The 27,978-nt window shown below is 46.3% G+C and overlaps 1 protein-coding gene across 3 annotated transcripts in view; it reads left to right on the forward strand.

Annotated features, from left to right (window-relative positions):
• LOC138748284 (exocyst complex component 3-like) overlaps positions 1–26,900 on the forward strand; it is a 49,981-nt gene extending 23,081 nt beyond the window's left edge. For all 3 annotated transcript variants that reach the window (XM_069908191.1, XM_069908189.1, XM_069908190.1), the window contains 7 exons: positions 307–407; positions 3,585–3,695; positions 12,754–12,889; positions 14,809–14,931; positions 16,890–17,045; positions 21,315–21,436; positions 25,734–26,900. In XM_069908191.1, the coding sequence (XP_069764292.1) occupies positions 307–407; positions 3,585–3,695; positions 12,754–12,889; positions 14,809–14,931; positions 16,890–17,045; positions 21,315–21,436; positions 25,734–25,965 (981 nt within the window). In that variant the 3' untranslated portion in view covers positions 25,966–26,900. The remainder of the gene's footprint in view (positions 1–306; positions 408–3,584; positions 3,696–12,753; positions 12,890–14,808; positions 14,932–16,889; positions 17,046–21,314; positions 21,437–25,733) is intronic.
• Positions 26,901–27,978: the final 1,078 nt, after the last annotated feature.

Consider the following 27,978-nt stretch of genomic DNA (forward strand, 5'->3'; position numbering starts at 1 on the left):
TCCAGTTTCTGTATGGGGTTGTGGGTTAATTGGGTGTAATTGGGCAGTACAGGCAGAAGGGCCTGTTACCCATGCTGTGTGCATATGACTATGTATGTCCCTGATTTTAAAAAAGCGCCCTTTTTTAGATGGAACTGCTGATGGGAGGTTTTATTTGTAAATGGGTGGGGGAGGGGAATCTCTGATGGAGTGAGACCTCCTTTGAATGGAAGAGAGTGCGCCTCCATTGGGAAGGCTGCCTCCATGAGCGTGCTCCCAAAAGGAAAACTGTCCATTTAAACAAAATTGCGTCTATTTTCTTCTCAGATTCTTAGCCAACACATTGAGAAGTCAGCCGCAATCACAGAGGAGCTGGGGGTTCGAATCGCTCTGTGTAGCCTTGATGGCCTGGCGGACGTCCTGCAGAGGTACTCTGTCCCTTACTGGCCTGGTGAGGTGGGGGGGAGGGGGTTGGTTGGGTTAGAAGATTTGCTTCACTGGATGTAGATCACTTTCAGATGGCCCATGCCTGTAAGAGATAGCTTGAGAAATGGAAGCAGATCTGGAGCTCATTTCCCACACTTGGTGCTAGTTCAATTCACTACCTCAACCATTCTATTGGCAGCATGGTTGTTGATGTGACCCACTCAGTCGACGGGATCTGCCTCGCATCTTTCGTGAGGAGACTCAAGTACACTATCATGACCCTGCGACATTGCTGCAAGGTACTGTCCTCAGGCACTGTCTTTGTGGAGTTTGCCTGAGGCTCTGGTTTCCTCCAAATACCAAAGACTTGTTTATAGGGCATTGTAAATTACCCCTCCTCTATTGAGGTCACTAGAAAAACTAGAGAGACCATAAGACATAGGAGCAGAAATAGGCCATTCAGCCCATCGAGTCTGCCCTGCCATTCAATCATGAGCTGATCCATTTCCCCACTCAGCATCAGTGCCCGGCCTTCTCCCTACAAACTTTGATGCCCTGGCTAATCAAGAACCGACCAATCTCAGCCTTAAATACACCCAATGACCCGACCTCCACAACTGCCTGTGGCAGCAAATTCTACTGATTTACCACCCTTTGAATGGATCTCTGTTCTAAATGGATGCCCTTCAATCCTGAAGCTGTGCCCTCTTGTTCGAGACTCTCCAACCATGGGAAACACATTCTTAACGTTTCAATGAGATACCTTCCTCATTCTCCTAAATTCCAACGAGTACAGGCCAAGAGCTGTCAAACGCTCCTCATTTGATAACCTGGAATCATCCTAGTGAACCTCCTCTGGACCCTCTCCAACATCAGCACATCTTCTCGTGGTGGAATGGTATGTGAGAAAATAGGTTAGTAGGGGATAGGATAGCAGGGAAACACACTGGGCTGAATGTCCTCGCATAGAGAGTGGCAGAACTGTACACCACCTAAACCTTTGGTGAAGCAAGAACACGCCAGCCACTTTGCCTGTGTTAGGTCTGTATTGTCTGCGCCTTTTCTATTTAGGTGTCTGTCTTAATGTTTCTTAGATCTAGTCATTGTACCTGATTCCACTGCCTCCTCTGGTTCCAGATACCGATTGCTATCTGTGTAAAGAGTCAGTCCTCAAATTCCCCTCAGAACTCCTCCTCCTCGCCTTTAACCCATTGCCTCTGCCACGGGGAAGAGGATGTTGACTAACTCAGCCTCTTATGAGCTTTGTGAAAGTCTGCGGACACTGTGATTGTAGTACTCCCAACAGGATGGCAGTCACATCGACATCTCCGGTTTCCGTTAAATCCCTCCACCCTCCTCTTCTTTCCCATGTCACCTTTCCCCCAGTTCCCCCTCTCCCGCCTTCTCCCTCTGTCTCCTTTCACAAAATCAATTCTCTCCTTTGCGAGATAGAACCGTACAGCACAGAAAAACTTTCTAGTTCATGCTGAACTATTAGTCTCCCTACTCCCTCTGTCCATAGCCCTCCCACCCATGTACCTGTTGACCAAATCCTTCTTAAAAATTAAAATTGACTCCACATTCACCACTTCAGCTGGCAACTCATTCCACACTCTCACCACTCTCTTTGTGAAGAAGTTCCCCTAATGTTCCCTCTAAACCTCACCTACCCTCAGTGGAAAAAGCCCACCTAGATTTACTCTGTCTATCCCCCTCATAATTTTAAATAGCTCTATCAAATCTCCTCATTCTTCTACACTCCAGGGAATAAAGTCCTGTTTAACCTTTCCCTGTAACTCAGTTCCTGAAGTCCAGGCAACATTCTAGTAAATCTTTTCTGCACTCTTTCTATCTTATTGATATTTTTCCTGTAGTTAGGTGAGCAAAAGTGCACTCTATAATCCATATTTGGCCTCACCAATGTCTTAAACAACTTTACCATAACATTCCAACTCCTGTACTCGATACTTTGATTTATGAAGGCCAATATGCCAAAAGCTCTCTTTACATCCCTGATCATCTGTGATGCTACTTTCAGGGAATTATGTATCTATATTCCCAGATCCCTCTGTTCTACCACCCTCCTCAGTCTCCTACCACTTACTGTGTATGTTCTACCTTGGTGTGTCCTTCCAAAATGCAACACCTCACACTTGTCTGCAATAAACTCCATCTGCCATTTTTCAGCCCAGTTTTCAGCTGGTCAAGATCCCTCTGCAAGTTTTGAAAACCTCCACTGGTGTTCACCACACCTCCAATCTTACTGTCATCTGCAAATTTTCTGATCCAACTTACCACATTATCATCCAGATCATTGATATAAATGACAAGTAACAATGGTCCCAGCACCGATCCCTGAGGCACACCACTCGTCACAGGCCTCCAGTCTCCGCCACTTCAGCATGAAGTCCTAGCATCTGAACCTTGTGGGATCTTGTCAAAGGCCTTACTAAAGACCTTGTAGGCAACATCCACAGCCTTTCCTTCACAACTTTCCTGGTAACCTCCTCGAGAAACTCTATGAGATTGATTAAATGTGATCTACCATTCACAAAGCCATGTTGACTATCTCTAATCAGTCCCTGGCCATCCAAATAATTGTCTATCCTATGTCTAAAAACACCTTCCAATAATTTACCTACACTAATGTCAGGCTCAATGGCCTATAATTCCCAGAATTACTTTTGGAACCTTTTTTAAACTGTGGCTAAGGACATATAAAATATTTTGTCAGAGCCCCTGCAATTTCTACACTAACCTCCCTCAAGATCTGAGGGAATATCTTGTTAGGCACTGGGAATTTATCCATCCCTATTTGCTTTAAGATCCCAACCCTAATGCGAGATCTGCTGTACATTGGTCAGGTTATCAGTTGATTATCATATCTGTTACTGTGTAGTCTTGATTTAATCCTCACCAACTAACTGGCACCATGGTCTCTTCCCGATTTCCCCCAACCCCCCCCCCCCCCACATCCTCTCTCTCCCCCTCATTTTTTCCCTCTTTTAATCTATTTTCTTCCTCTCTTTACTTATTTATCTCAATCCACCCCATTCTTCTCCCCAATTGTTCTCTCTCTTTCTATTTCTCTCTCTCTCTCCCTTTCTTTCTCACACTCTTTCTCTCTCTCCTCTCTTCCCTCCTCTCCTTCTCTCTCTTTCTCTCTCTCTCTCTTGCAGTTTCCAAATGAGTGCGCATGAGCTTTATGGCCATTTGGCTGAGGGTTCAGCTCGGATGGAATGCCTGGTCCCTCAGACGATTGCTGTGGTGAACTGTTGCCCTGCCTTCAGGTAAGTGCACAATGCCACACAGCATGGCATCTAATTGCATTCTCTCCAAATGGTCCCTGTGACTGGCATTCTCTATACTAAACAGGCTGGCATTCTCTACTGAAAAAAATGGGCCTGGAACTCTCGAAACTAAACACAGGGCTGGCACTCTCTATACTAAACACAGGGCTGGAACTGTCTATGCTAAACACAGGGCTGGAACTGTCTATGCTAAACACAGGGCTGGAACTGTCTATGATAAACACAGGGCTGGAACTGTCTATGCTAAACACAGGGCTGGAACTGTCTATGCTAAACACAGGGCTGGAACTGTCTATGCTAAACACAGGGCTGGAACTGTCTATGCTAAACACAGGGCTGGAACTGTCTATGCTAAACACAGGGCTGGAACTGTCTATGCTAAACACAGGGCTGGAACTGTCTATGCTAAACACAGGGCTGGAACTGTCTATGCTAAACACAGGGCTGGAACTGTCTATGCTAAACACAGGGCTGGAACTGTCTATGCTAAACACAGGGCTGGAACTGTCTATGCTAAACACAGGGCTGGAACTGTCTATGCTAAACACAGGGCTGGAACTGTCTATGCTAAACACAGGGCTGGAACTGTCTATGCTAAACACAGGGCTGGAAATCTCTATACGAAACACAGCGATGGAACTCCCTATACGAAACACAGGGCTGGCACTCTATACTAAACACAGGACTGGCATTCTCTCCAGTAACCTCAGGTGTGGAATTTTCTACAGTAAATACCAGACAGGCATTCTCTCCAGTAAACTCAGGGTGGAATTTTCTACAGTAAATACCAAACAGGCATTCTCGCCAGTAAACTCAGGGTGGAATTATCTACAGTAAATACCAGAGAGGCATTCTCTCCAGTGAACTCAAGGGTGGAATTTTCTAGAGTAAATACCAGACAGGCATTCTCTCCAGTAAACTCAGGGGTGGAATTTTCTACAGCAAAATACCAGACAGGCATTCTCTCCAGTAAACTCAGGGTGGAATTTTCTACGGTAAATACCAGACAGGCATTCTCTCCAGTAAACTCAGGGTGGAATTTTCTACGTAAATATCAGAGAGGCATTCTCTCCAGTAAACAAAGGGGTGGAATTTTCTACAGTAAATAACAGACAGGCATTCTCTCCAGTAAACTCAGGGTGGAATTTTCTACAGTAAATACCAGACAGGCATTCTCTCCAGTAAACTCAGGGTGGAATTTTCTACAGTAAATACCAGACAGGCATTCTCTCCAGTAAACTCAGGGTGGAATTTTCTACAGTAAATACCAGACAGGCATTCTCTCCAGTAAACTCAGGGTGGAATTTTCTACAGTAAATACCAAACAGGCATTCTCGCCAGTAAACTCAGGGTGGAATTATCTACAGAAAATACCAGAGAGGCATTCTCTCCAGTGAACTCAAGGGTGGAATTTTCTAGAGTAAATACCAGACAGGCATTCTCTCCAGTAAACTCAGGGGTGGAATTTTCTACAGCAAAATACCAGACAGGCATTCTCTCCAGTAAACTCAGGGTGGAATTTTCTACGGTAAATACCAGACAGGCATTCTCTCCAGTAAACTCAGGGTGGAATTTTCTACGTAAATATCAGAGAGGCATTCTCTCCAGTAAACAAAGGGGTGGAATTTTCTACAGTAAATAACAGACAGGCATTCTCTCCAGTAAACTCAGGGTGGAATTTTCTACAGTAAATACCAGACAGTCATTCTCTCCAGTAAACTCAGGGTATAATTTTCTACAGTAAATACCAGACAGGCATTCTCTCCAGTAAACTCAGGGTGGAATTTTCTACAGTGAATACCAGACAGGCATTCTCTCCAGTAAACTCAGGGTGGAATTTTCTACAGTAAATACCAGACAGGCATTCTCGCCAGTAAACTCAGGGTGGAATTATCTACAGTAAATACCAGAGAGGCATTCTCTCCAGTAAACTCAGGGTGGAATTTTCTACGGTAAATATCAGAGAGGCATTCTCTCCTGTAAACACAGGGTTGGAATTTTCTACAGTAAATACCAGAGAGGCATTCTCTCCAGTAAACTCAGGGTGGAATTTTCTACAGTAAATAACAGACAGGCATTCTCGCCAGTAAACTCAGGGTGGAATTTTCTACAGTAAATACCAGACAGTCATTCTCTCCAGTAAACTCAGGGTGGAATTTTCTACAGTAAATAACAGACAGGCATTCTCGCCAGTAAACTCAGGGTGGAATTTTCTACAGTAAATACCAGACAGGCATTCTCTCCAGTGAACTCAGGGGTGGAATTTTCTACAGTAAATACCAGACAGTCATTCTCTCCAGTAAACTCAGGGTGGAATTTTCTACAGTAAATACCAGACAGGCATTCTCTCCAGTAAACTCAGGGTGGAATTTTCTACAGTAAATACCAGACAGGCATTCTCTCCAGTAAACTCAGGGTGGAATTTTCTACAGTAAATACCAGACAGGCATTCTCTCCAGTAAACTCAGGGTGGAATTTTCTACAGTAAATAACAGACAGGCATTCTCGCCAGTAAACTCAGGGTGGAATTTTCTACAGTAAATACCAGACAGGCATTCTCTCCAGTTAACTCAGGGTGGAATTTTCTACAGTAAACACCAGAGAGGTATTCTCTCCAGTAAACTCAGGGTGGAATTTTGTTCAGTAAATACCAGAGAGGCAATCTCTCCAGTAAACTCAGGGTGGAATTTTCTACAGTAAATACCAGACAGGCATTCTTTCCAGTAAACTCAGGGTGGAATTTTCTACAGTAAATATCAGACAGTCATTCTCTCCAGTAAACTCAGGGTGGAATTTTCTACAGTAAATACCAGACAGGCATTCTCTCCAGTAAACTCAGGGTAGAATTTTCTACAGTAAATACCAGACAGGCATTCTCTCCAGTAAACTCAGGGTGGAATTTTCTACAGTAAATAACAGACAGGCATTCTCGCCAGTAAACTCAGGGTGGAATTTTCTACAGTAAATACCAAACAGGCATTCTCTCCAGTAAACTCAGGGTGGAATTTTGTTCAGTAAATACCAGAGAGGCATTCTCTCCAGTAAACTCAGGGTGGAATTTTCTACAGTAAATACCAGACAGGCATTCTCTCCAGTGAACTCAGGGGTGGAATTTTCTACAGTAAATACCAGACAGTCATTCTCTCCAGTAAACTCAGGGTGGAATTTTCTACAGTAAATACCAGACAGGCATTCTCTCCAGTAAACTCAGGGTGGAATTTTCTACAGTAAATACCAGACAGGCATTCTCTCCAGTAAACTCGGGGTGGAATTTTCTACAATAAATACCAGACAGGCATTCTCTCCAGTAAACTCAGGGTGGAATTTTCTACAGTAAATACCAGACACGCATTCTCTCCAGTAAACTCAGGGTGGAATTTTCTACAGTAAACACCAGAGAGGTATTCTCTCCAGTAAACTCAGGGTGGAATTTTGTTCAGTAAATACCAGAGAGGCATTCTCTCCAGTAAACTCAGGGTGGAATTTTCTACAGTAAATACCAGACAGTCATTCTCTCCAGTAAACTCAGGGTGGAATTTTCTACAGTAAATACCAGAGAGGCATTCTCTCCAGTAAACTCAGGGTGGAATTTTCTACAGTAAATACCAGACAGGCATTCTCTCCAGTAAACTCAGGGTGGAATTTTCTACAGTAAATAACAGACAGGCATTCTCTCCAGTTAACTCAGGGTGGAATTTTCTACAGCAAAATACCAGACAAGCATTCTCTCCAGTAAACTCAGCGTGGAATTTTCTACAGTAAATACCAGAGAGGTATTCTCTCCAGTAAACTCAGGGTGGAATTTTCTACAGTAAACACCAGAGAGGTATTCTCTCCAGTAAACTCAGGGTGGAATTTTGTTCAGTAAATACCAGAGAGGCATTCTCTCCAGTAAACTCAGGGTAGAATTTTCTACAGTAAATACCAGACAGGCATTCTCTCCAGTAAACTCAGGGTGGAATTTTCACCCCTTTGTTTACTGGAGAGAATACCTCTCTGGTGTTTACTGTAGAAAATTCCACCCTGAGTTAACTGGAGAGAATGCCTGTCTGGTATTTACTGTAGAAAATTCTACCCTGAGTTTACTGGAGAGAATGCCTGTCTGGTATTTACTGTAGAAAATTCCACCCTGAGTTTACTGGAGAGAATGACTGTCTGATATTTACTGTAGAAAATTCCACCCTGAGTTTACTGGAGAGAATGCCTGTCTGGTATTTACTGTAGAAAATTCCACCCTGAGTTTACTGGAGAGAATGCCTCTCTGGTATTTACTGTAGAAAATTCCACCCTGAGTTTACTGGAGAGAATGCCTGTCTGGTATTTACTGTAGAAAATTCCACCCTGAGTTTACTGGAGAGAATGACTGTCTGGTATTTACTGTAGAAAATTCTACCAGACAGTCATTCTCTCCAGTAAACTCAGGGTGGAATTTTCTACAGTAAATACCAGACAGGCATTCTCTCCAGTAAACTCAGGGTGGAATTTTCTACAGTAAATACCAGACAGGCATTCTCTCCAGTAAACTCGGGGTGGAATTTTCTACAATAAATACCAGACAGGCATTCTCTCCAGTAAACTCAGGGTGGAATTTTCTACAGTAAATACCAGACACGCATTCTCTCCAGTAAACTCAGGGTGGAATTTTCTACAGTAAACACCAGACAGGCATTCTCTCCAGTAAACTCAGGGTGGAATTTTGTTCAGTAAATACCAGAGAGGCATTCTCTCCAGTAAACTCAGGGTGGAATTTTCTACAGTAAATACCAGACAGTCATTCTCTCCAGTAAACTCAGGGTGGAATTTTCTACAGTAAATACCAGAGAGGCATTCTCTCCAGTAAACTCAGGGTGGAATTTTCTACAGTAAATACCAGACAGGCATTCTCTCCAGTAAACTCAGGGTGGAATTTTCTACAGTAAATAACAGACAGGCATTCTCTCCAGTTAACTCAGGGTGGAATTTTCTACAGTAAATACCAGACAGGCATTCTCTCCAGTAAACTCAGGGTGGAATTTTCTCCGGTAAATACCAGAGAGGCATCCTCTCCAGTAAACACAGGGGTGGAATTTTCTACAGCAAAATACCAGACAAGCATTCTCTCCAGTAAACTCAGCGTGGATTTTTCTACAGTAAATACCAGACAGGCATTCTCTCTAGTAAACTCAGGGTGGAATTTTCTATGGTAAATACCAGAGAGGCATTCTCTCCAGTAAACTCAGGGGTGGAATTTTCTACAGTAAATACCAGACAGGCATTCTCTCCAGTGAACTCAGGGGTGGAATTTTCTACAGTAAATACCAGACAGTCATTCTCTCCAGTAAACTCACGGTGGAATTTTCTACAGTAAATACCAGACAGGCATTCTCTCCAGTAAACTCAGGGTGGAATTTTCTACAGTAAATACCAGACAGGCATTCTCTCCAGTAAACTCAGGGTGGAATTTTCTACAGTAAATACCAGACAGGCATTCTCTCCAGTAAACTCAGGGTGGAATTTTCTACAGTAAATAACAGACAGGCATTCTCGCCAGTAAACTCAGGGTGGAATTTTCTACAGTAAATACCAGACAGGCATTCTCTCCAGTTAACTCAGGGTGGAATTTTCTACAGTAAACACCAGAGAGGTATTCTCTCCAGTAAACTCAGGGTGGAATTTTGTTCAGTAAATACCAGAGAGGCAATCTCTCCAGTAAACTCAGGGTGGAATTTTCTACAGTAAATACCAGACAGGCATTCTTTCCAGTAAACTCAGGGTGGAATTTTCTACAGTAAATATCAGACAGTCATTCTCTCCAGTAAACTCAGGGTGGAATTTTCTACAGTAAATACCAGACAGGCATTCTCTCCAGTAAACTCGGGGTGGAATTTTCTACAGTAAATACCAAACAGGCATTCTCTCCAGTAAACTCAGGGTGGAATTTTGTTCAGTAAATACCAGAGAGGCATTCTCTCCAGTAAACTCAGGGTGGAATTTTCTACAGTAAATACCAGACAGGCATTCTCTCCAGTGAACTCAGGGGTGGAATTTTCTACAGTAAATACCAGACAGTCATTCTCTCCAGTAAACTCAGGGTGGAATTTTCTACAGTAAATACCAGACAGGCATTCTCTCCAGTAAACTCAGGGTGGAATTTTCTACAGTAAATACCAGACAGGCATTCTCTCCAGTAAACTCGGGGTGGAATTTTCTACAATAAATACCAGACAGGCATTCTCTCCAGTAAACTCAGGGTGGAATTTTCTACAGTAAATACCAGACACGCATTCTCTCCAGTAAACTCAGGGTGGAATTTTCTACAGTAAACACCAGAGAGGTATTCTCTCCAGTAAACTCAGGGTGGAATTTTGTTCAGTAAATACCAGAGAGGCATTCTCTCCAGTAAACTCAGGGTGGAATTTTCTACAGTAAATACCAGACAGTCATTCTCTCCAGTAAACTCAGGGTGGAATTTTCTACAGTAAATACCAGAGAGGCATTCTCTCCAGTAAACTCAGGGTGGAATTTTCTACAGTAAATACCAGACAGGCATTCTTTCCAGTAAACTCAGGGTGGTATTTTCTACAGTAAATAACAGACAGGCATTCTCTCCAGTTAACTCAGGGTGGAATTTTCTACAGCAAAATACCAGACAAGCATTCTCTCCAGTAAACTCAGCGTGGAATTTTCTACAGTAAATACCAGAGAGGTATTCTCTCCAGTAAACTCAGGGTGGAATTTTCTACAGTAAACACCAGAGAGGTATTCTCTCCAGTAAACTCAGGGTGGAATTTTGTTCAGTAAATACCAGAGAGGCATTCTCTCCAGTAAACTCAGGGTGGAATTTTCTACAGTAAATACCAGACAGGCATTCTCTCCAGTGAACTCAGGGGTGGAAATTTCTACAGTAAATACCAGACAGTCATTCTCTCCAGTAAACTCAGGGTGGAATTTTCTACAGTAAATACCAGACAGGCATTCTCTCCAGTAAACCTAGGGTGGAATTTTCTACAGTAAATAACAGACAGGCATTCTCGCCAGTAAACTCAGGGTGGAATTTTCTACAGTAAATACCAGACAGGCATTCTCTCCAGTTAACTCAGGGTGGAATTTTCTACAGTAAACACCAGAGAGGTATTCTCTCCAGTAAACAAAGGGGTGAAAATTCCACCCTGAGTTTACTGGAGAGAATGCCTGTCTGGTATTTACTGTAGAAAATTCTACCCTGAGTTTACTGGAGAGAATGCCTGTCTGGTATTTACTGTAGAAAATTCCACCCTGAGTTTACTGGAGAGAATGACTGTCTGATATTTACTGTAGAAAATTCCACCCTGAGTTTACTGGAAAGAATGCCTGTCTGGTATTTACTGTAGAAAATTCCACCCTGAGTTTACTGGAGAGAATGCCTCTCTGGTATTTACTGTAGAAAATTCCACCCTGAGTTTACTGGAGAGAATGCCTGTCTGGTATTTACTGTAGAAAATTCCACCCTGAGTTTACTGGAGAGAATGACTGTCTGGTATTTACTGTAGAAAATTCTACCAGACAGTCATTCTCTCCAGTAAACTCAGGGTGGAATTTTCTACAGTAAATACCAGACAGGCATTCTCTCCAGTAAACTCAGGGTGGAATTTTCTACAGTAAATACCAGACAGGCATTCTCTCCAGTAAACTCGGGGTGGAATTTTCTACAATAAATACCAGACAGGCATTCTCTCCAGTAAACTCAGGGTGGAATTTTCTACAGTAAATACCAGACACGCATTCTCTCCAGTAAACTCAGGGTGGAATTTTCTACAGTAAACACCAGACAGGCATTCTCTCCAGTAAACTCAGGGTGGAATTTTGTTCAGTAAATACCAGAGAGGCATTCTCTCCAGTAAACTCAGGGTGGAATTTTCTACAGTAAATACCAGACAGTCATTCTCTCCAGTAAACTCAGGGTGGAATTTTCTACAGTAAATACCAGAGAGGCATTCTCTCCAGTAAACTCAGGGTGGAATTTTCTACAGTAAATACCAGACAGGCATTCTCTCCAGTAAACTCAGGGTGGAATTTTCTACAGTAAATAACAGACAGGCATTCTCTCCAGTTAACTCAGGGTGGAATTTTCTACAGTAAATACCAGACAGGCATTCTCTCCAGTAAACTCAGGGTGGAATTTTCTCCGGTAAATACCAGAGAGGCATTCTCTCCAGTAAACTGAGGGTGAAATTTTCTACAGTAAATACCAGAGAGGCATCCTCTCCAGTAAACACAGGGGTGGAATTTTCTACAGCAAAATACCAGACAAGCATTCTCTCCAGTAAACTCAGCGTGGATTTTTCTACAGTAAATACCAGACAGGCATTCTCTCTAGTAAACTCAGGGTGGAATTTTCTATGGTAAATACCAGAGAGGCATTCTCTCCAGTAAACTCAGGGGTGGAATTTTCTACAATAAATACCAGACAGGCATTCTCTCCAGTAAACACAGGGGTGGAATTTTCTACAGTAAATACCAGACACGCATTCTCTCCAGTAAACACAGGGGTGGAATTTTCTACAGTAAATACCAGACAGGCATTCTCTCCAGTAAACTCAGGGTGGAATTTTGTACAATAAATACCAGACAGGCATTCTCTCCAGTAAATACAGGGGTGGAATTTTCTACAGTAAATTCCAGACAGGCATTCTCTCCAGAAAACTCAGGGTGGAATTTTCTACAGTAAATACCAGACAGGCATTCTCTCCAGTAAACTCAGGGTGGAATTTTCTACAATAAATACCAGACAGGCATTCTCTCCAGTAAACTCAGGGTGGAATTTTCTACAGTAAATACCAGACAGGCATTCTCTCCAATAAACACAGGGGTCGAATTTTCTACCGTGAATACCAGACAGGCATTCTCTCCAGTAAACACAGGACAGAATACAGTTAGCTGTTGTCTCTATCCAGCGTACACAAATGGTTTCCCTCTGCACTGTGTAGTCAAAAACAGACACAAACATGACATTCTACAAACAGTGCATTTCCCCCGATCTCCACCCTCAACCCTGCTGAGCCCTTGATTGCTTTTCCAGAGACTACGTCACGCGGCTGATACAGAAATTCTCCTCTGATGACGAAGAGTTGAAGAGTAAAGTGATGTGTACCCTGGACAAGGTCGAGAGAGGAGGCATCAAGCTCTTAATGGAAAAACTCTTCGGTGAACTGAAGGTGCGTAGAGATGATCTTTCCCTGGGGATGGTCAGGGGTAAGGGACGGTCAGCGTTACAACATACCAACACCATCAGGACACGCCTGGAGCAGAGTTTCTGCTCTCTTGTTAATAACCAAGATGTTGTTCAATCACATTTTCACAACATTACACAGTTTATGAAAATAACAAGAAAACCAAGTCAGTTTAAGGGGAGGGACCCTGGTCAGTGAGAAACTCCAGGGATCAGATACTTGGGACAGGGGGGAACAGAGCTCCCTGTAGGAGCAGGAGGGGATGGACCCTAGTGAGGGGACAACAGATCCTGGTGGAAGGAGAAAACAGACCCCAGTGGGAGGGGGAGGGGGAATGGACCCCGGTGGGAAGGGGGGGAGAGACCAAGGTGGGAGAGGATAACGGACCCACATGGGAGTGGGGAACAAACCCCAGTGGTTGGGGGGGGGTGTGTCACAGGCCCTGGTGTGTGGTGGGAACACAGGAGCTGAGATCCCCGTGAGTGGGACGTGACAATGGCAAGTTCTACCCGATGTTGATCCTTTGGGATTGACGAACGGTTGGATAATCAGAATTACACCTTGCACCTTGCTGGCCAGGTCCCAAGTCTTCTTGCGGAGTGTGACTCACACCACCCTGGGTTACTGAGGCCAGACAAATGGAGCAGAGGCTGTGTGAACCGATGTGTGACAGCTACGCCAATGGACAGCTGAGCAGCTGGTTGGACAACATCTGGGTGAACTGCTGGATCAGCAGATGGGACTTGTGTCAGTCGTCATCTGTGCAGCAAAGGCTGGGAACAGTGGACATGTGGCCAGGACTGACTGATGTCAGGGTATCAGTGCAGGAACAAACTTTGTGCTGTCCTCAGGAAGTTAGATGCTGAGAGTGGGAGAGAGAGAGTGAGCAAAAAGGGGTAAAAAAGGTGATGAAGCAACTATTTGACACATAGAACATTACAGCACAGTACAGGCCCTTCGGCCTTCAGTGTGGGTTGGAGGAATAAATCTGCAGGGAGATAGCAGACAGCTGCAGGAACCATGAACTTCCCAAATATTGACTTGGATACCCACACTGGAAAAGACCTGGATGGCTTGGAATTGGTCAAAAGCACTCAGGAAAGTTTTCTAAATCAGCATCGAGATAGAAATATCAATTAGGGCCCTGAGGAGTGGGGTAGAACAGAGGGATCTGGGAATCCAGATACATAATTCCTGAAAGTGGCATCACTAGTGGATAGGGTTGTGAAGGGAACTTTTGTCATATTCACCTTCATAAACTTGAAGTATCGAGTATAGGAGTTGGGTTGTTATGAAAAAGTTGTTTAAGACACTGGTGAGGCCAAATCTGGATTCTTGTGTGTAGTTTTAGTCACCTAATTACGGGGAAGATATCAATAAGATTGAAGAGGGCAGAGAAGATTTACTCGGATGGTGCCCAGACTTCAGGAACTGAGTTACAGGGAAAGGCTACACAGGTCAGGACTTTGTTCCCTGGAGCGTAGAAGAAATTTGATAGAGGTGTACAAAATTATGAGCGGGACGGACAGAGTAAATGTAGATCGGCGCTTTCCACTGAGAGTAGGTGAGACACAAACCAAAGGACATGGGTTAAGGGTGAAAGGGGAAAAGTTCACTGAGAGTGGTGGAAATGTGGAATGAGCTACAGTTGAAGTTGGAATGTGGACTCAATTTTAACATTTAAGAAGACTTTGGAGAACAGGTACATGGATGGCGAGGGGTATAGAGGGCTATGGATGGTTCAGGTCAGTGGGACTGGGCAGAAAAATAGTTCAGCACAGACTAGAAGGGCCAAAAGGCCTGTTTCTGTACTGTAATGGACGAGACTGGAAAGATGCCCACCTTATCCCTCAGTGTTTGGATTGTTGACCAACTATGTTCCTCCGTTTCGATTCCATCTCCAGCCACATTTTGAAAAGCTGTTGAAAAAGAAATGGCTGCAAAACTCTGAAAGCTTTGAAACTATCGTCAGTGTCATCAGAGAACGTTTCAACCAGTTCCACAAGATGAACTCCCCGCCGTACCAGGTACGGTTCCACACACAGTCACCGCGTGTCACTGTACCCGGTACGGTTCCACACACAGTCACCGCGTGTCACTGTACCCGGTACGGTTCCACACACAGTCACCGCGTGTCACTGTACCCGGTACGGTTTCACACACAGTCACCGCGTGTCACTGTACCAGGTACGGTTCCACACACAGTCACCGCGTGTCACTGTACCAGGTACGGTTCCACACACAGTCACCGCGTGTCACTGTACCAGGTACGGTTCCACACACAGTCACCGCGTGTCACTGTACCAGGTACGGTTCCACACACAGTCACCGCGTGTCACTGTACCCGGTACGGTTCCAAACACAGTCACCGCGTGTCACTGTACCCGGTACGGTTCCACACACAGTCACCGCGTGTCACTGTACCCGGTACGGTTCCACACACAGTCACCGCGTGTCACTGTACCCGGTACGGTTCCACACACAGTCACCGCGTGTCACTGTACCCGGTACGGTTCCACACACAGTCACCGCGTGTCACTGTACCCGGTACGGTTCCACACACAGTCACCGCGTGTCACTGTACCCGGTACGGTTCCACACACAGTCACCGCGTGTCACTGTACCCGGTACGGTTCTACACACAGTCACTGTACCAGGTACGGTTCCACACACAGCCACCGTGTGTCACTGTACCAAGTACGGTTCCACACACAGTCACCGCGTGTCACTGTACCCGGTACGGTTCCACACACAGTCACTGTACCAGGTACGGTTCCACACATAGTCACCGCGTGTCACTGTACCCGGTACGGTTCCACACACAGTCACTGTACCAGGTACGGTTCCACACACAGTCACCGCGTATCACTGTACCCGGTACGGTTCCACACACGGTCACTGTACCAGGTACGGTTCCAAACACAGTCACCGCGTGTCACTGTACCAAGTACGGTTCCACACACAGTCACCGTGTGTCACTGTAGCCGGTACGGTTTCCACACCCCATCCCAATGTCCATGAGGAGACTCGCTGTGCCAGTTGGTAACTGGGTCAATTGGGGAGCAGACGTACAGTCTGGACCCTGTCCCTGATTTCCTGCCCTGACCATGACCACTATTTCATTCACCTGATCTGTTCCACTATGTTCAGTCCCATGATGTGTCCTCATGTTGTACACACATACAGTGAACACACTCACAGGGTGCACACTTACAGTTTACACACTCACGGTGCACATGGTCATGGTATACATACTCAGTGTTGACACTCACTGTCCTCGCTCCTATCGTACGCACCTCTCAATGGACCGTCTACATGCGAACGAAGACGCTGTTTACAGGCTCACTGTGTTCAGTCATACAGTAGCCAGTCTGTGTGAGCCCAGCCTTTTCCTGATATAACACGTGTCCACCAGTGCTGGTAACAAACGTGGGTTTTAGTCTCACTGTATATTGTCCCATTGTATACAATACAATTTCAGATATACAGTCCCATTGTATACTGTCCCACTGTTTACAGTCCCATTGTAACCAGTCCCTCTGTATATAGTCTCACTGCATACAGTCCTATTGCATACAGTTCTACTGTATACGGTCCCACTGTGTAGAGTTCCACTGTATACAATCCCATTGTATGCAGTCCTACTATATAGAGTCCCACTGCATATATTACCTCCGCATACAGTCCATTGTATACAGTACTGCTGTATACAATCCCACTGCATAGAGATCCACTGTATACAGTCCCTTTGTACACAGTCCCACTGTACAGAGGCCCACTGTATACAGTCTCATTGTATGCAATCCCACTGTATACAGTCCCACTGCACACAGTCCCACCATGTACAATTGCATGGATGGAGATTCCAGTGCGCAGTCCCGCAGTGAACTCTTCCCCCACTCTCTTAGACACAGCCCATTTAACCCCGCGTGTGAAGGGTCTGTGCAGCAAACAATGGGAATGTCTTTGTGCCTTTTGTTTGCAGACCCTGGTGAACGACGTGCATCTGCGGACAATCACTGAGTACCTCAGGGCGCTGCTGCAGAGGCGGCTGACCTGCACCTCGATTGAGATGCGTGGCAGGGTGGCACACCGTCTGCGTGAGGAGTCCTGCCAGCTGCAGGTGCTCTTCCAGGGGCTGGTGAGTCTGTTCACCGCTGCTGAGGGTCCCTGGTGGTGGGAGGGACTGAGGGGAGGTGGAGTGGGAGAGGGGGGAGTAGGGTAGGGACTGAGGGAGATGGAGATGGACGGTGTCAGGGTTGGGGTCTGAGGATGGAGGATGGAGGAAGGAAAGGGGGAAGTGGGGTCATGAAAGGGGGCAATGGGATCAGGAAAGGGGTTTGAGTGTGGGGGGAGTGGGAGAGAGGCAGGGAGAGTGGGGGAGGGACTGAGGATGGGCAGGGTTGGGGAGGGTGGAGTGGTGTTGGGATGGGACGGTCTGAGGGTCATGTGGGTGGAAAAGTAAGGTCAGGACATGGGATGTGGTCAAATGGAGTGAATCTGGGGTCAAGGTTGAGAAATGGGGTCAGGGGTTAAAATGGATGGGGTGAGAATGGGGTTGGGGTTAATGGGGTTGGGTTGAGAAAGGGGTCAGGGGTGAGAAAGGGGTCGGGGGTGAGAAAGGGGTCGGGGGTGAGAAAGGGGTCGGGGGTGAGAAAGGGGTCGGGGGTGAGAAAGGGGTCGGGGGTGAGAAAGGGGTCGGGGGTGAGAAAGGGGTCGGGGGTGAGAAAGGGGTCGGGGGTGAGAAAGGGGTCGGGGGTGAGAAAGGGGTCGGGGGTGAGAAAGGGGTCGGGGGTGAGAAAGGGGTCGGGGGTGAGAAAGGGGTCGGGGGTGAGAAAGGGGTCGGGGGTGAGAAAGGGGTCGGGGGTGAGAAAGGGGTCGGGGGTGAGAAAGGGGTCGGGGGTGAGAAAGGGGTCGGGGGTGAGAAAGGGGTCGGGGGTGAGAAAGGGGTCGGGGGTGAGAAAGGGGTCGGGGGTGAGAAAGGGGTCGGGGGTGAGAAAGGGGTCGGGGGTGAGAAAGGGGTCGGGGGTGAGAAAGGGGTCGGGGGTGAGAAAGGGGTCGGGGGTGAGAAAGGGGTCGGGGGTGAGAAAGGGGTCGGGGGTGAGAAAGGGGTCGGGGGTGAGAAAGGGGTCGGGGGTGAGAAAGGGGTCGGGGGTGAGAAAGGGGTCGGGGGTGAGAAAGGGGTCGGGGGTGAGAAAGGGGTCGGGGGTGAGAAAGGGGTCGGGGGTGAGAAAGGGGTCGGGGGTGAGAAAGGGGTCGGGGGTGAGAAAGGGGTCGGGGGTGAGAAAGGGGTCGGGGGTGAGAAAGGGGTCGGGGGTGAGAAAGGGGTCGGGGGTGAGAAAGGGGTCGGGGGTGAGAAAGGGGTCGGGGGTGAGAAAGGGGTCGGGGGTGAGAAAGGGGTCGGGGGTGAGAAAGGGGTCGGGGGTGAGAAAGGGGTCGGGGGTGAGAATTGGGACAGGGATGAGAATGAGATTGGGTGAGAATGGGGTCAGGGTGATGGGAGGGATTGATTGGGGTCAGAAGTTTGATTGAAATCAGGTGACAGTAACTAAGGTTAAGTGACCTGGACAAAGGTCATGGCAAACATTGAGAGGACAGGGGACAGTGAGAGTGACTGAGACAGAGCTGAGGCAAGTGCTGGGCTGGGGGGGGGGTGAGTGGAGAGTGGGATAGGTGTTGGGTTGGTGTGAGACAGGATGGCGATGCATTACGTGTGCCTCTGTGGGAAGCTTTGGAGAAGGCTTCAGGGCTTCTGAAGCAGAGTTTATACCCCTGCTGGTTATGAAAATTCTCTCTCACACCTCAGCCACTTGGGTGATGAGCCTACACACAGATGTAACACGTGGGGAAAAAATACCCCACAAGATTCACAAGACCAAGGAACACAAGCAGGCCACTAGGCCCATCGAGTCTTTTCTGTAAATCTTCACTAAACTACTCTACACTAGTTTCAATTTCCAGCCTTTTCCCCATATCCCTTGATACCCTCACTAATGAGATATTTGTCTATTTCTTGTTTAAATACTCCCAGTTATCTAACTTCCACTGCTGTATGCGACAGCGAGTTCCACAGATCCACGACCCTCTGTTTTATATGGATAACTTCTAATTTTCAGACTATGACCCCTTGTTCTCGATTCACCCACCAAGGGAAACATCTTACCCGCATCCACCCTATCGAAACCTTTCAAAATATGAAGTGCCTCTATGAGATCCTCTCTCATTCCCCTTTACTCCAATGAATACAACCCAAGAGCTGCCAAACGCTCCTTGTATGTTAGCCCTTGCATTCCAGAATCATCCTAGTAAATCTCCTCTACATATATTACCACTGCATACAGTCCATTGTATACAGTCTTGCTGTATACAATCCCACTGCATAGAGATCCACTGTACACAGGCCCTCTGTGCACAGGCCCTCTGTGCACAGGCCCTCTGTGCACAGGCCCTCTGTGCACAGGCCCTCTGTGCACAGGCCCTCTGTGCACAGGCCCTCTGTGCACAGGCCCTCTGTGCACAGGCCCTCTGTGCACAGGCCCTCTGTGCACAGGCCCTCTGTGCACAGGCCCTCTGTGCACAGGCCCTCTGTGCACAGGCCCTCTGTGCACAGGCCCTCTGTGCACAGGCCCTCTGTGCACAGGCCCTCTGTGCACAGGCCCTCTGTGCACAGGCCCTCTGTGCACAGGCCCTCTCCAACAACATCACATCCTTTCTAAGATAGGGGGCCCAAAACTGCACACAGTTCTATAAAGGAGGTCTCACCAGTGCCCCAAAGAGCCTCATCAACACCTCTTTACTTTTCTACACTATTCCTCTTGAAATGAATCCAACCTAGCATTCGCCTTCTTCACCACCAATTTCACCTGGTCATTAACTTTTAGGTTTCCTTGCACAAGGACATCCAGGTTGCTTTGCACATCCAAGATCTGAATTTTCATCCCATCCAAATACTATTCTGCCTGTTTATTTCCACTGTCCAAAAAGTACAACTGTATATTTTTCTATGTTAAATCTCATCTGCTATAATTTTGCCAAATCTCCTAATCTGTCTATATCCTTCTACAACTTTACCATTTCTACTACACTTCCTACTCCGCCATCTGTCTTGGTGTCATCCGCAAATCTGGCCACAAAACCATTCATACCACAATCCAAATCATTAATATAAATTGTAAACAGCAGCGGCCCCAATACCTCTGTTTATTTTATTTTATTATTGTCATGCCCTGTGAGAAACAGTGAAAAACTTTCTTTAACTCACTGTTCCAAGGCTGGCAAAGAGGCCCCACCCACCAACACGTCCAGCTCGGTAACAGGCCCTTCCAGCCCACAAGCCCGTGCCACCCAATTACACCCAATTGACCCCCCCCCCCGGTGCGTTTTGAAGGGTGGGTGGAAACTGGAGCATCCAGAGAAACCCACGCAGACACGGGGAGAATGTACAAGCTCCTTTCAGGCAATGCTGGATTTAAACCTGGATCGCTGGTGCTGTAATGACATGGCACTAACCGTGCCATTTCTCTCTCAGGAGAGAGAGAAATTAAAGAAAAAGAAGCAAGGATATCCCTTCCGAGAAAGCACAGCACGGAGACAGAGTGCCAATGACAGGGGTTCGCATCTGGCAGCGTCAGTAAGGAATTTCTCCCTGTGTCTGCCGTGGGTTTCCTTCAGGTGCTCTGGTTTCCTCCCATGTTCCAAAGACGTGTGGGGTTTATAGGTTGATTGGTATAATTTGGGCGGCATGGGCTCATGGGGCAGAAGAGGCTGTAACCATAATATTATTTTATTAAATTGTACTGACAATAACCACACCAGCAGTGTGAGTATAAGACAGCTTTAATAAACTCATATGTACACTAAGAGGTCTTGTCTCTCTGCAAGATGAACCTGGAAGGCTAGACTGTAGCTCTGGACTGCTTTATAGACAAGGTCACCGGGATGACCCCTGGTGACCTAGTGGTGTCATTACATATCACCACACCTTAGGACAGGAAGGACGAGGGCCACACCTTCACAGTGGTTCTGGGTTCTGTTCCTTTGCAATCCGTTGGGTATTCCCATGCAATGCTACATCAAGTAGTGCTGCAGTCTCTCAGTTGTAGTGACCCAGATTCGATCCTGACCTCCAGTGCTGCCTGTGCGGAATTTGCATGTTCTCCCTGTGACCCATGCGGGATTGCAGCCACATCCTAGAATGTCCTAGAATCTGGGCAAATGGGAACGTGAGGAGCACGACACGGGATCAGTATCAGATTGATAGGAATGGGTCAGCATGAGTTCAGTGGGCGCCTACGTCTGTGCCGCTTGACCCTATCCGAAACCTCCCTCTGCACATCCCTGGTAGGGTCTGCTCTGGGTTGGAGGCTGGTCTCAGCACTAATGGACCGTGGCCTTTCTTTTTGCCCTCCAGGATTCCACAATGTCCTGGCTGGACCCTGCCATTGAACACCTGGCTGAGATCATCAGGCTGAAGGACGTCTCCTCCATCCAGATGGAAGTGGGGGCCCTGGTGAATATTTATCCTGACATTAGGTGAGTCAGTTCAGCTTTGCCCAGCCACCCCTGCACAAAGAGGGGTGTGTAAATAGCTCTCCACCAACCGGTTACAGAACGAGCTGGGTATATACCCAAGGGAGGCTGGAGGGACAGTCTCTGTGCCAATCCTACTCAAGATTCAAGATTCTTTTATTGTCATGTAATAAAACAGAATTTTTTTTAATTTTTTTTTACTTCAACAAAAGTTGCTTTTAATTAACTTTAAACATGAAAACAGAATCACACTTTAACTTATCACTATTAATTTAATGAACCCAACTTAACCCCTTTCTAATTCTAAATGCATGTGTGTGTAATGTGTATGTGTGTGTGTAAGTTCAGAGAAGTACTTTGGTTCACTGTCCTATCTCACTTCTCACTCCTCCAAGTTCACTGGTTGCAGGTGATTCTTATACTGTGCACAGAATTTAATATGTATAAAGTTCACCAGGCTTTGGTGCTCGAAAGGTAAATGGTGACAGGAAGGTTCTTTGCAGTGAGAGATTTGTTGTTCCAGGATTTTCACAACTGAGGTACCACCACAAGTCGCCTCAATGTCTTGCTGATTAAACCTACACTAACTTTTCCCAATTTCTCTCCCAAAAATATTTTTTTATATATTCTGTCATAATGCCCCCATTCCTCAGTAAGGAAGAGTGTGTGCGCGAATGGATTTTGGGTGATTCAGGGGTTGCACAGGTCCAGACCCGCCCTCTTTTTTTTAAATTTTTTAAAATTTTTTATTTTTCACACCATAAATCACATTAACCATGGTACACACTTTTTCCTTTTCACACATATACAGTGCCATTTTCTCCCCCCCCCCTCCCTCCTCCCAAGCCACCCCCCCCACCCCCCCCTCATCCATTTTAGGTATACAATCTAGGATACATTTAACCAGTCAGACAATGTTGTCACTCAACAAAAATACACCAGAAATTCTACTGAGTCCATTCTTTTCATTTCCTTCTCCTTCCATCAACTTAGGTAATGATTGTCCCCGGTAGGTTTTCGCTATTGTATTTAATGTAAGGCTCCCATATTTGTTCGAATATTTCAATATTATTTCTTAAACTATATGTTATTTTTTCTAATGGAATACATATATTCATTTCTATATACCATTGTTGTATTTTCAAATTATCTTCCGATTTCCAGGCTGACATAATACATTTTTTGGCTACGGCTAGAGAGCTATCTTAACAAATCTTTTTGTGCATCCTCCAAATCAATTCCAAATTCTTTGTTTTTTTATGTTACTTAGGAGGAAGATCTCTGGATTTTTTGGTATATTGTTTTCTGTAATTTTATTTAATATCTGGTTTAGATCTTCCCAAAATTTTTCTACTTTTTCACATGTCCAGATTGCATGAATTGTTGTTCCCATTTCTTTTTTACATCGAAAACATCTATCAGATACTGTTGGGTCCCTTTTATTTAACTTTTGAGGTGTAATGTATAGCCTGTGTATCCAGTTATATTGTATCATACGTAACCTCGTATTAATTGTATTTTTCATCGTTCCAGAACATAACTTCTCCCATGTTTCCTTTTTTATCTTTATATTTAAATCTTGTTCCCATTTTTGTTTAGTTTTACCATTTGTTTCCTCATTCTCCTTTTCTTGCAGTTTAATATACATATTTGTTATAAATCTTTTGATTATCATTGTATCTGTAATCACATATTCAAGGTTACTTGCCTCTGGCAAACTCAAACTGCTTCCCAATTTATCCTTCAAGTAGGATCTCAATTGGTAATATGCCAGCGCTGTATCTTGAGTTATATTGTACTTATCTTTCATTTGTTCAAAGGATAAGAATCTATTTCCTGAAAAACAATTTTCTATTCTTTTAATCCCTTTTTTTCCCCATTCTCTAAAGGAAAGGTTATCTATTGTAAAAGGGAGTAACTTGTTTTGCGTCAATATTAGTTTTGGTAATTGATAATTTGTTTTATTTCTTTCTACATGAATCTTCTTCCAAATATTGAGGAGATGATGTAATACTGGAGAACTTCTATGTTGTATCAATTTTTCATCCCATTTATATAATATGTGTTCAGGTATCTTTTCCCCTATTTTATCTAATTCTAATCTCGTCCAATCTGGCTTTTCCCTTGATAAAACAGAAAATTTGATGTTACATGAAATTTCCTTTAGTCTACTATAAGGCAGACAAAGATTCGCCATTAGAAGAAATTGCCCCTTACAGTCAGAGTGTCTCTCCTCTCCACCCCCCCCACCCACCGAGTCACCGTGTCTATAGATTCATCTCCAGTACTCCCACAAGCCTCTGCAACCACACATAGCCCAGTCCAAACCATCGGCAACTCCAGAACTGAACCTCCGACACTATCAGGAAGTCTCTAGTTCTGTCTCACATCCCAGTTCTGATACCTGGAACACCTTCAGCCAGTTTCTAGCTGTCTGCAGCCTGGTGTGAGGTTTCCCCGCCCCCCCCCCCCACCCCCCCCCACAGTTGCAGCCTGATGTGAATCTCAGTCTCCAGCAGCCCACAGCCTCGCGTCACCAACAGCCTGCCGCCTGCGGGTTCTTCCGCCTCAGAGTCCCCTGCTAGTCCGCCACCAAGGTCACCATCCCTTGGGTCCCCTCCTTCTCGAATAGGGGATGGTCTCTTCATTTTCTGGTGCCCTGTTGCCAGTCCTCTGCTTCCCCGGCATCTGCAACCCATTGTGGGCTCTGCTGATCAAACCACTGTTAGCTCCTTGAACAGGCCTTTTAAACCCTGTACAGAGCTGATAGCAGTCGGACTGGGCAGTTGAAACCCATGGAGGGGATGGTGGGGTCTCCCTGCTCCTCCCCTGCCGCCCCCTCCCCTGCCGCCCCCTCCCCTGCCGCCCCCTCCCCTGCCGCCCCCTCCCCTGCCGCCCCCTCCCCTGCCGCCCCCTCCCCTGCCGCCCCCTCCCCTGCCGCCCCCTCCCCTGCCGCCCCCTCCCCTGCCGCCCCCTCCCCTGCCGCCCCCTCATAAAAATCCAATTGCTTCACCATCAGTCCCCGCATTAGAATTTTATTCCAGATTGTTAATCAACTGAACTGAAATTCTTCTTCATGTGTCCTGGTGGGATTCGAACTTGTGGCGTCCGATATGGGATTACGGACGGTGTGCCAGTACTGCACCCACCCTGCAAGGAAGAGATAATGCCCCTTCCAACCCTCCAAAGAAAGAAACTGCAGGAAAGAGGTTGAATATTATTCCCCCTACCCATGTTTGCCCTCCCAGACACCAGACCACCTTAAAAGAATCCGAGCCCTTGCTTTTGCCTGCGCAATGTGAAAACAATGGGAAATGCTTCAAGCTGACATGATCTTCCTGAACTTTGAGTAAACTCCCAAGCCCCTTCAGAGACTGACGCCAAGGAATGCTGAACACATGTGAAAATATTCCCTGCTGCAGCTCTGGAGATGTTTTTGGCGCTGGCACAGACCTTCGCGAAGGAGGGGAATAGAATGGCTCTGCCTCGTGTTATCGATTGCCCTTTTAATTCTGTTATTTTTCCGGATCTTTCTTCCTGACTGCTCGGCATCCTGATGGTCAGGAGTCACAGTTGATGGATTTTGAGAAGTGTCCATTTCCTGTTTGATTTGGAGTCCTACTTATAGTTAGTGAGGAAGTAAAACTCTGGCATGGAGCAAGGCAAGGAAGTCAGATCAGGAACACTTCCTGACCTATTGGCCATTTCTAGTGTCATCAAACCGTGGCAGGTCCATCTCCAAAAAGAAAAACAGACTGTTAAACTCTTGCCAGCCAAGGGTGAAATTTTAGACAGGATTTCATTCAGAATGAAACAGTGGTAAAAATAACCTGCCTCATTACAATTTAATTCCTTTTTGTGCGTCCACACCAAGCAAGTAAACCAGTAGCTGCCATTGATCCAAACCATGCGTGTTCCTTTTTAGGGGAGGCCGCAGGCTCTCGGTAGCGATGCCATAATCCTGCTGGAAGGCCTGGCCGTTCCCCTGGCAACGTGCTCCTGCAGCCTGCAATTTCTGCGCGGCAGGGCCAAAGCACCTGTGCCCTGCCGCGCTGGCTGTTCGCTACGGCGATTCGACATAACTGTGTGTTTTATTTCCCGGCTAGTAATAAATAAATAAGTAGACAGGATGTGTCATTTGGGGAAAATTTGGATGATTCAAAATGTCCAAATCCTCTCTCTGGGGATTGTTGGCTTGTGGGATTGTGCATAAAGAGGAACTGAGGCCAAGAATGGGCCTGGTCTCAGGGAATGGCTGGGAAACCCTATTCCTAATGTCTCTGTGTCCTTGCTCCCGCAGTAAGAGCCACATCTCAGCCATGCTGGATATGAGAGGAGACATGAGTCCGTCCAACCAACAGGCAATCCTGGAGGCTCTGCAGGAACTGAGTAGGCAGGATGATGGAACCGCCCTTCCTCTCAACAGGACGCTCTTCGGAGATATTGAAGAGACGGGGGACATGTGTTGCTTTGGACTCAGCGGGAGGTCCGGCCCTGGGTGCCTGATGCGGTGGCTGCAGACATTCAGGTGAAGCACCATCCACGTGGGGTGACCTGGGGAGGAGAGGTGCAGCGGGGCAGAGGGGGAAGGCCTCAGGAGCAATCTGAGGGACAGGTAACAGCCGTGGCGATCGCCAGCAACTGAGCTCCAATGGATCACAAGGTACTTCTCCCCACGTAGTTGGCGGGCGGGGGAAGGATGGGTGTTGATGGTGGGGGCAGCTTCCGCCGTGGAGTGTCGGACATCGTTCCTTTTGCCCTTTCACCCCTGGACCTCACCCACCTATCCATGACACTTGATGTGGGGGAATCCTAATGTCACCGCAGCAAGCCTGCGAAAGCAGTCAGCCGAGGTCGCATCCCTACGACACCTCACCAACACCGGCATCTTGCTCCAAAACATCTCCCTTCCTTGATGGACTTGTGAATGTGCAGGTGGAGGACAGATCGTGTGGAGGTATAAAACAGCACAGCTATGATGGGACGAGGGGTCTGTCCCTGTGTTCTACCATCACTGGGCGTGAATGGGTTTGTGCCTCTCTGATTTCGATGGAAGGTTCCAGCAGTTTCAGCTACCGAGTACCACCACACAGAACACAGTCAGATCCCGAGAAGGTTCCTGGGTCATAGTAAATGCAGAACTCAGATACAAAAAGTGGAGAGGCGGTGTTCAGCAGACAGAGGGACCTTTACATGGCTATAGCATGAGAAGGCAGAAGAGGACACCCTTCTCAAACCTCAAGAGGCAATTCAGCCAAGCAACTTCATTCCAGAATCATGCCTCAGTGGAGTGGCAGACTGGTCCCAAAGACTGGTTGTGAAGAAAATCCAAAGGAAGCTGGCTGCCAACACATCACATCACTGGCTGTACATGAATTCGTCATGCAGAAAGTCCCTTCATCACCTTGATATATAAATGCTGGTTCTGTATTTTATATTTGTTATATAAAGGATGGCCTGCAGAGTTTCTCCAGCCTTGTGTTTTTACTTAAAACCTACAACCCTGTATGTTTTTGGAAAGTGGGAGGAAACTTGAGCACCTGGAGGAAACCCACGCAGACACGGGAAGTACATACAAACTCCTTCTAGACAGCTCCAGATTCAAGCCCAGTCACTGGCACCATCATGGCATTGCGCTGACTGCTCCGCTAAAAGGGCCACCGTGGAGGTTTTTGAATTCCCTCAATGGAGAGATGAATAGATTTCTGGGCATTATTGAGAAACGTGGTGATGGTGCAGGCCAATATTGCTGGGTCCATCTGCCATGCTGGCGCAGGCTCGAGGGGTAAATTCTGAAAAGAAATTGGTGAGGTCAGATTTGGAGCATTGTGTGCAATTTTGGTCACAGGAAAGATATCAATAAGATAGAAAGAGGGCAGAGAAGGTTTACTAGGATGTTGCTCGGACTTCCGGAACTGAGTTACAGGGAAAGCTTAAACAGGTTAGGACTTTATTCCCTGGAGGGTAAAAGAATAAGGGGAGATTTGATAGTCGTATTTAAAATTATGAGGGGGATGGACATATTAAATGTAGATAGGCTTTTTTCCACTGAGGATAGGTGAGATACAAACCAGAGGGCGTGGGTTAAGGGTGAAAGGGGAAAAGTTTAGGGCAGTGGTTCTCAACCTTTTTTCTTTTCACTCACATCCCACTTTAAGTAATCCCTATGCCATAGGTGCTCAGTGATCAGTAAGGGATTGCTTCAGGTGGTTTGTGAGTGGGAAGGGAAGGTTGAGAATCACTGGTCTAGACCCAATTGTTACTGAAATATTTTGCTTGAGAAAAATTGTCATTGGCCCATTTCCTTTGGAGTTCTGAAACTGTGCACATAACGAGTCAATGAGGTATGATTAAAACAGTGGCTTTCAAACTTTTTCTTTCCACCCGCAGTCCACCTTCAGCAATCCCTTACTAATCACAGAGCACCAATGGCAGAGGGATTACTTAAAGCGAGTGGAAAGAAAAAGGTTGAGAACCACTGGTCTATTGCCTTCCGCAGATACTGCCTGACCTGCTGAGTTCCTCCACACCTGCTGTGTTCCTCA

Source organism: Narcine bancroftii, chromosome 13, assembly GCF_036971445.1.
Source record: "Narcine bancroftii isolate sNarBan1 chromosome 13, sNarBan1.hap1, whole genome shotgun sequence".
In the NCBI taxonomy this organism is placed as follows: Eukaryota; Metazoa; Chordata; class Chondrichthyes; order Torpediniformes; family Narcinidae; genus Narcine; species Narcine bancroftii.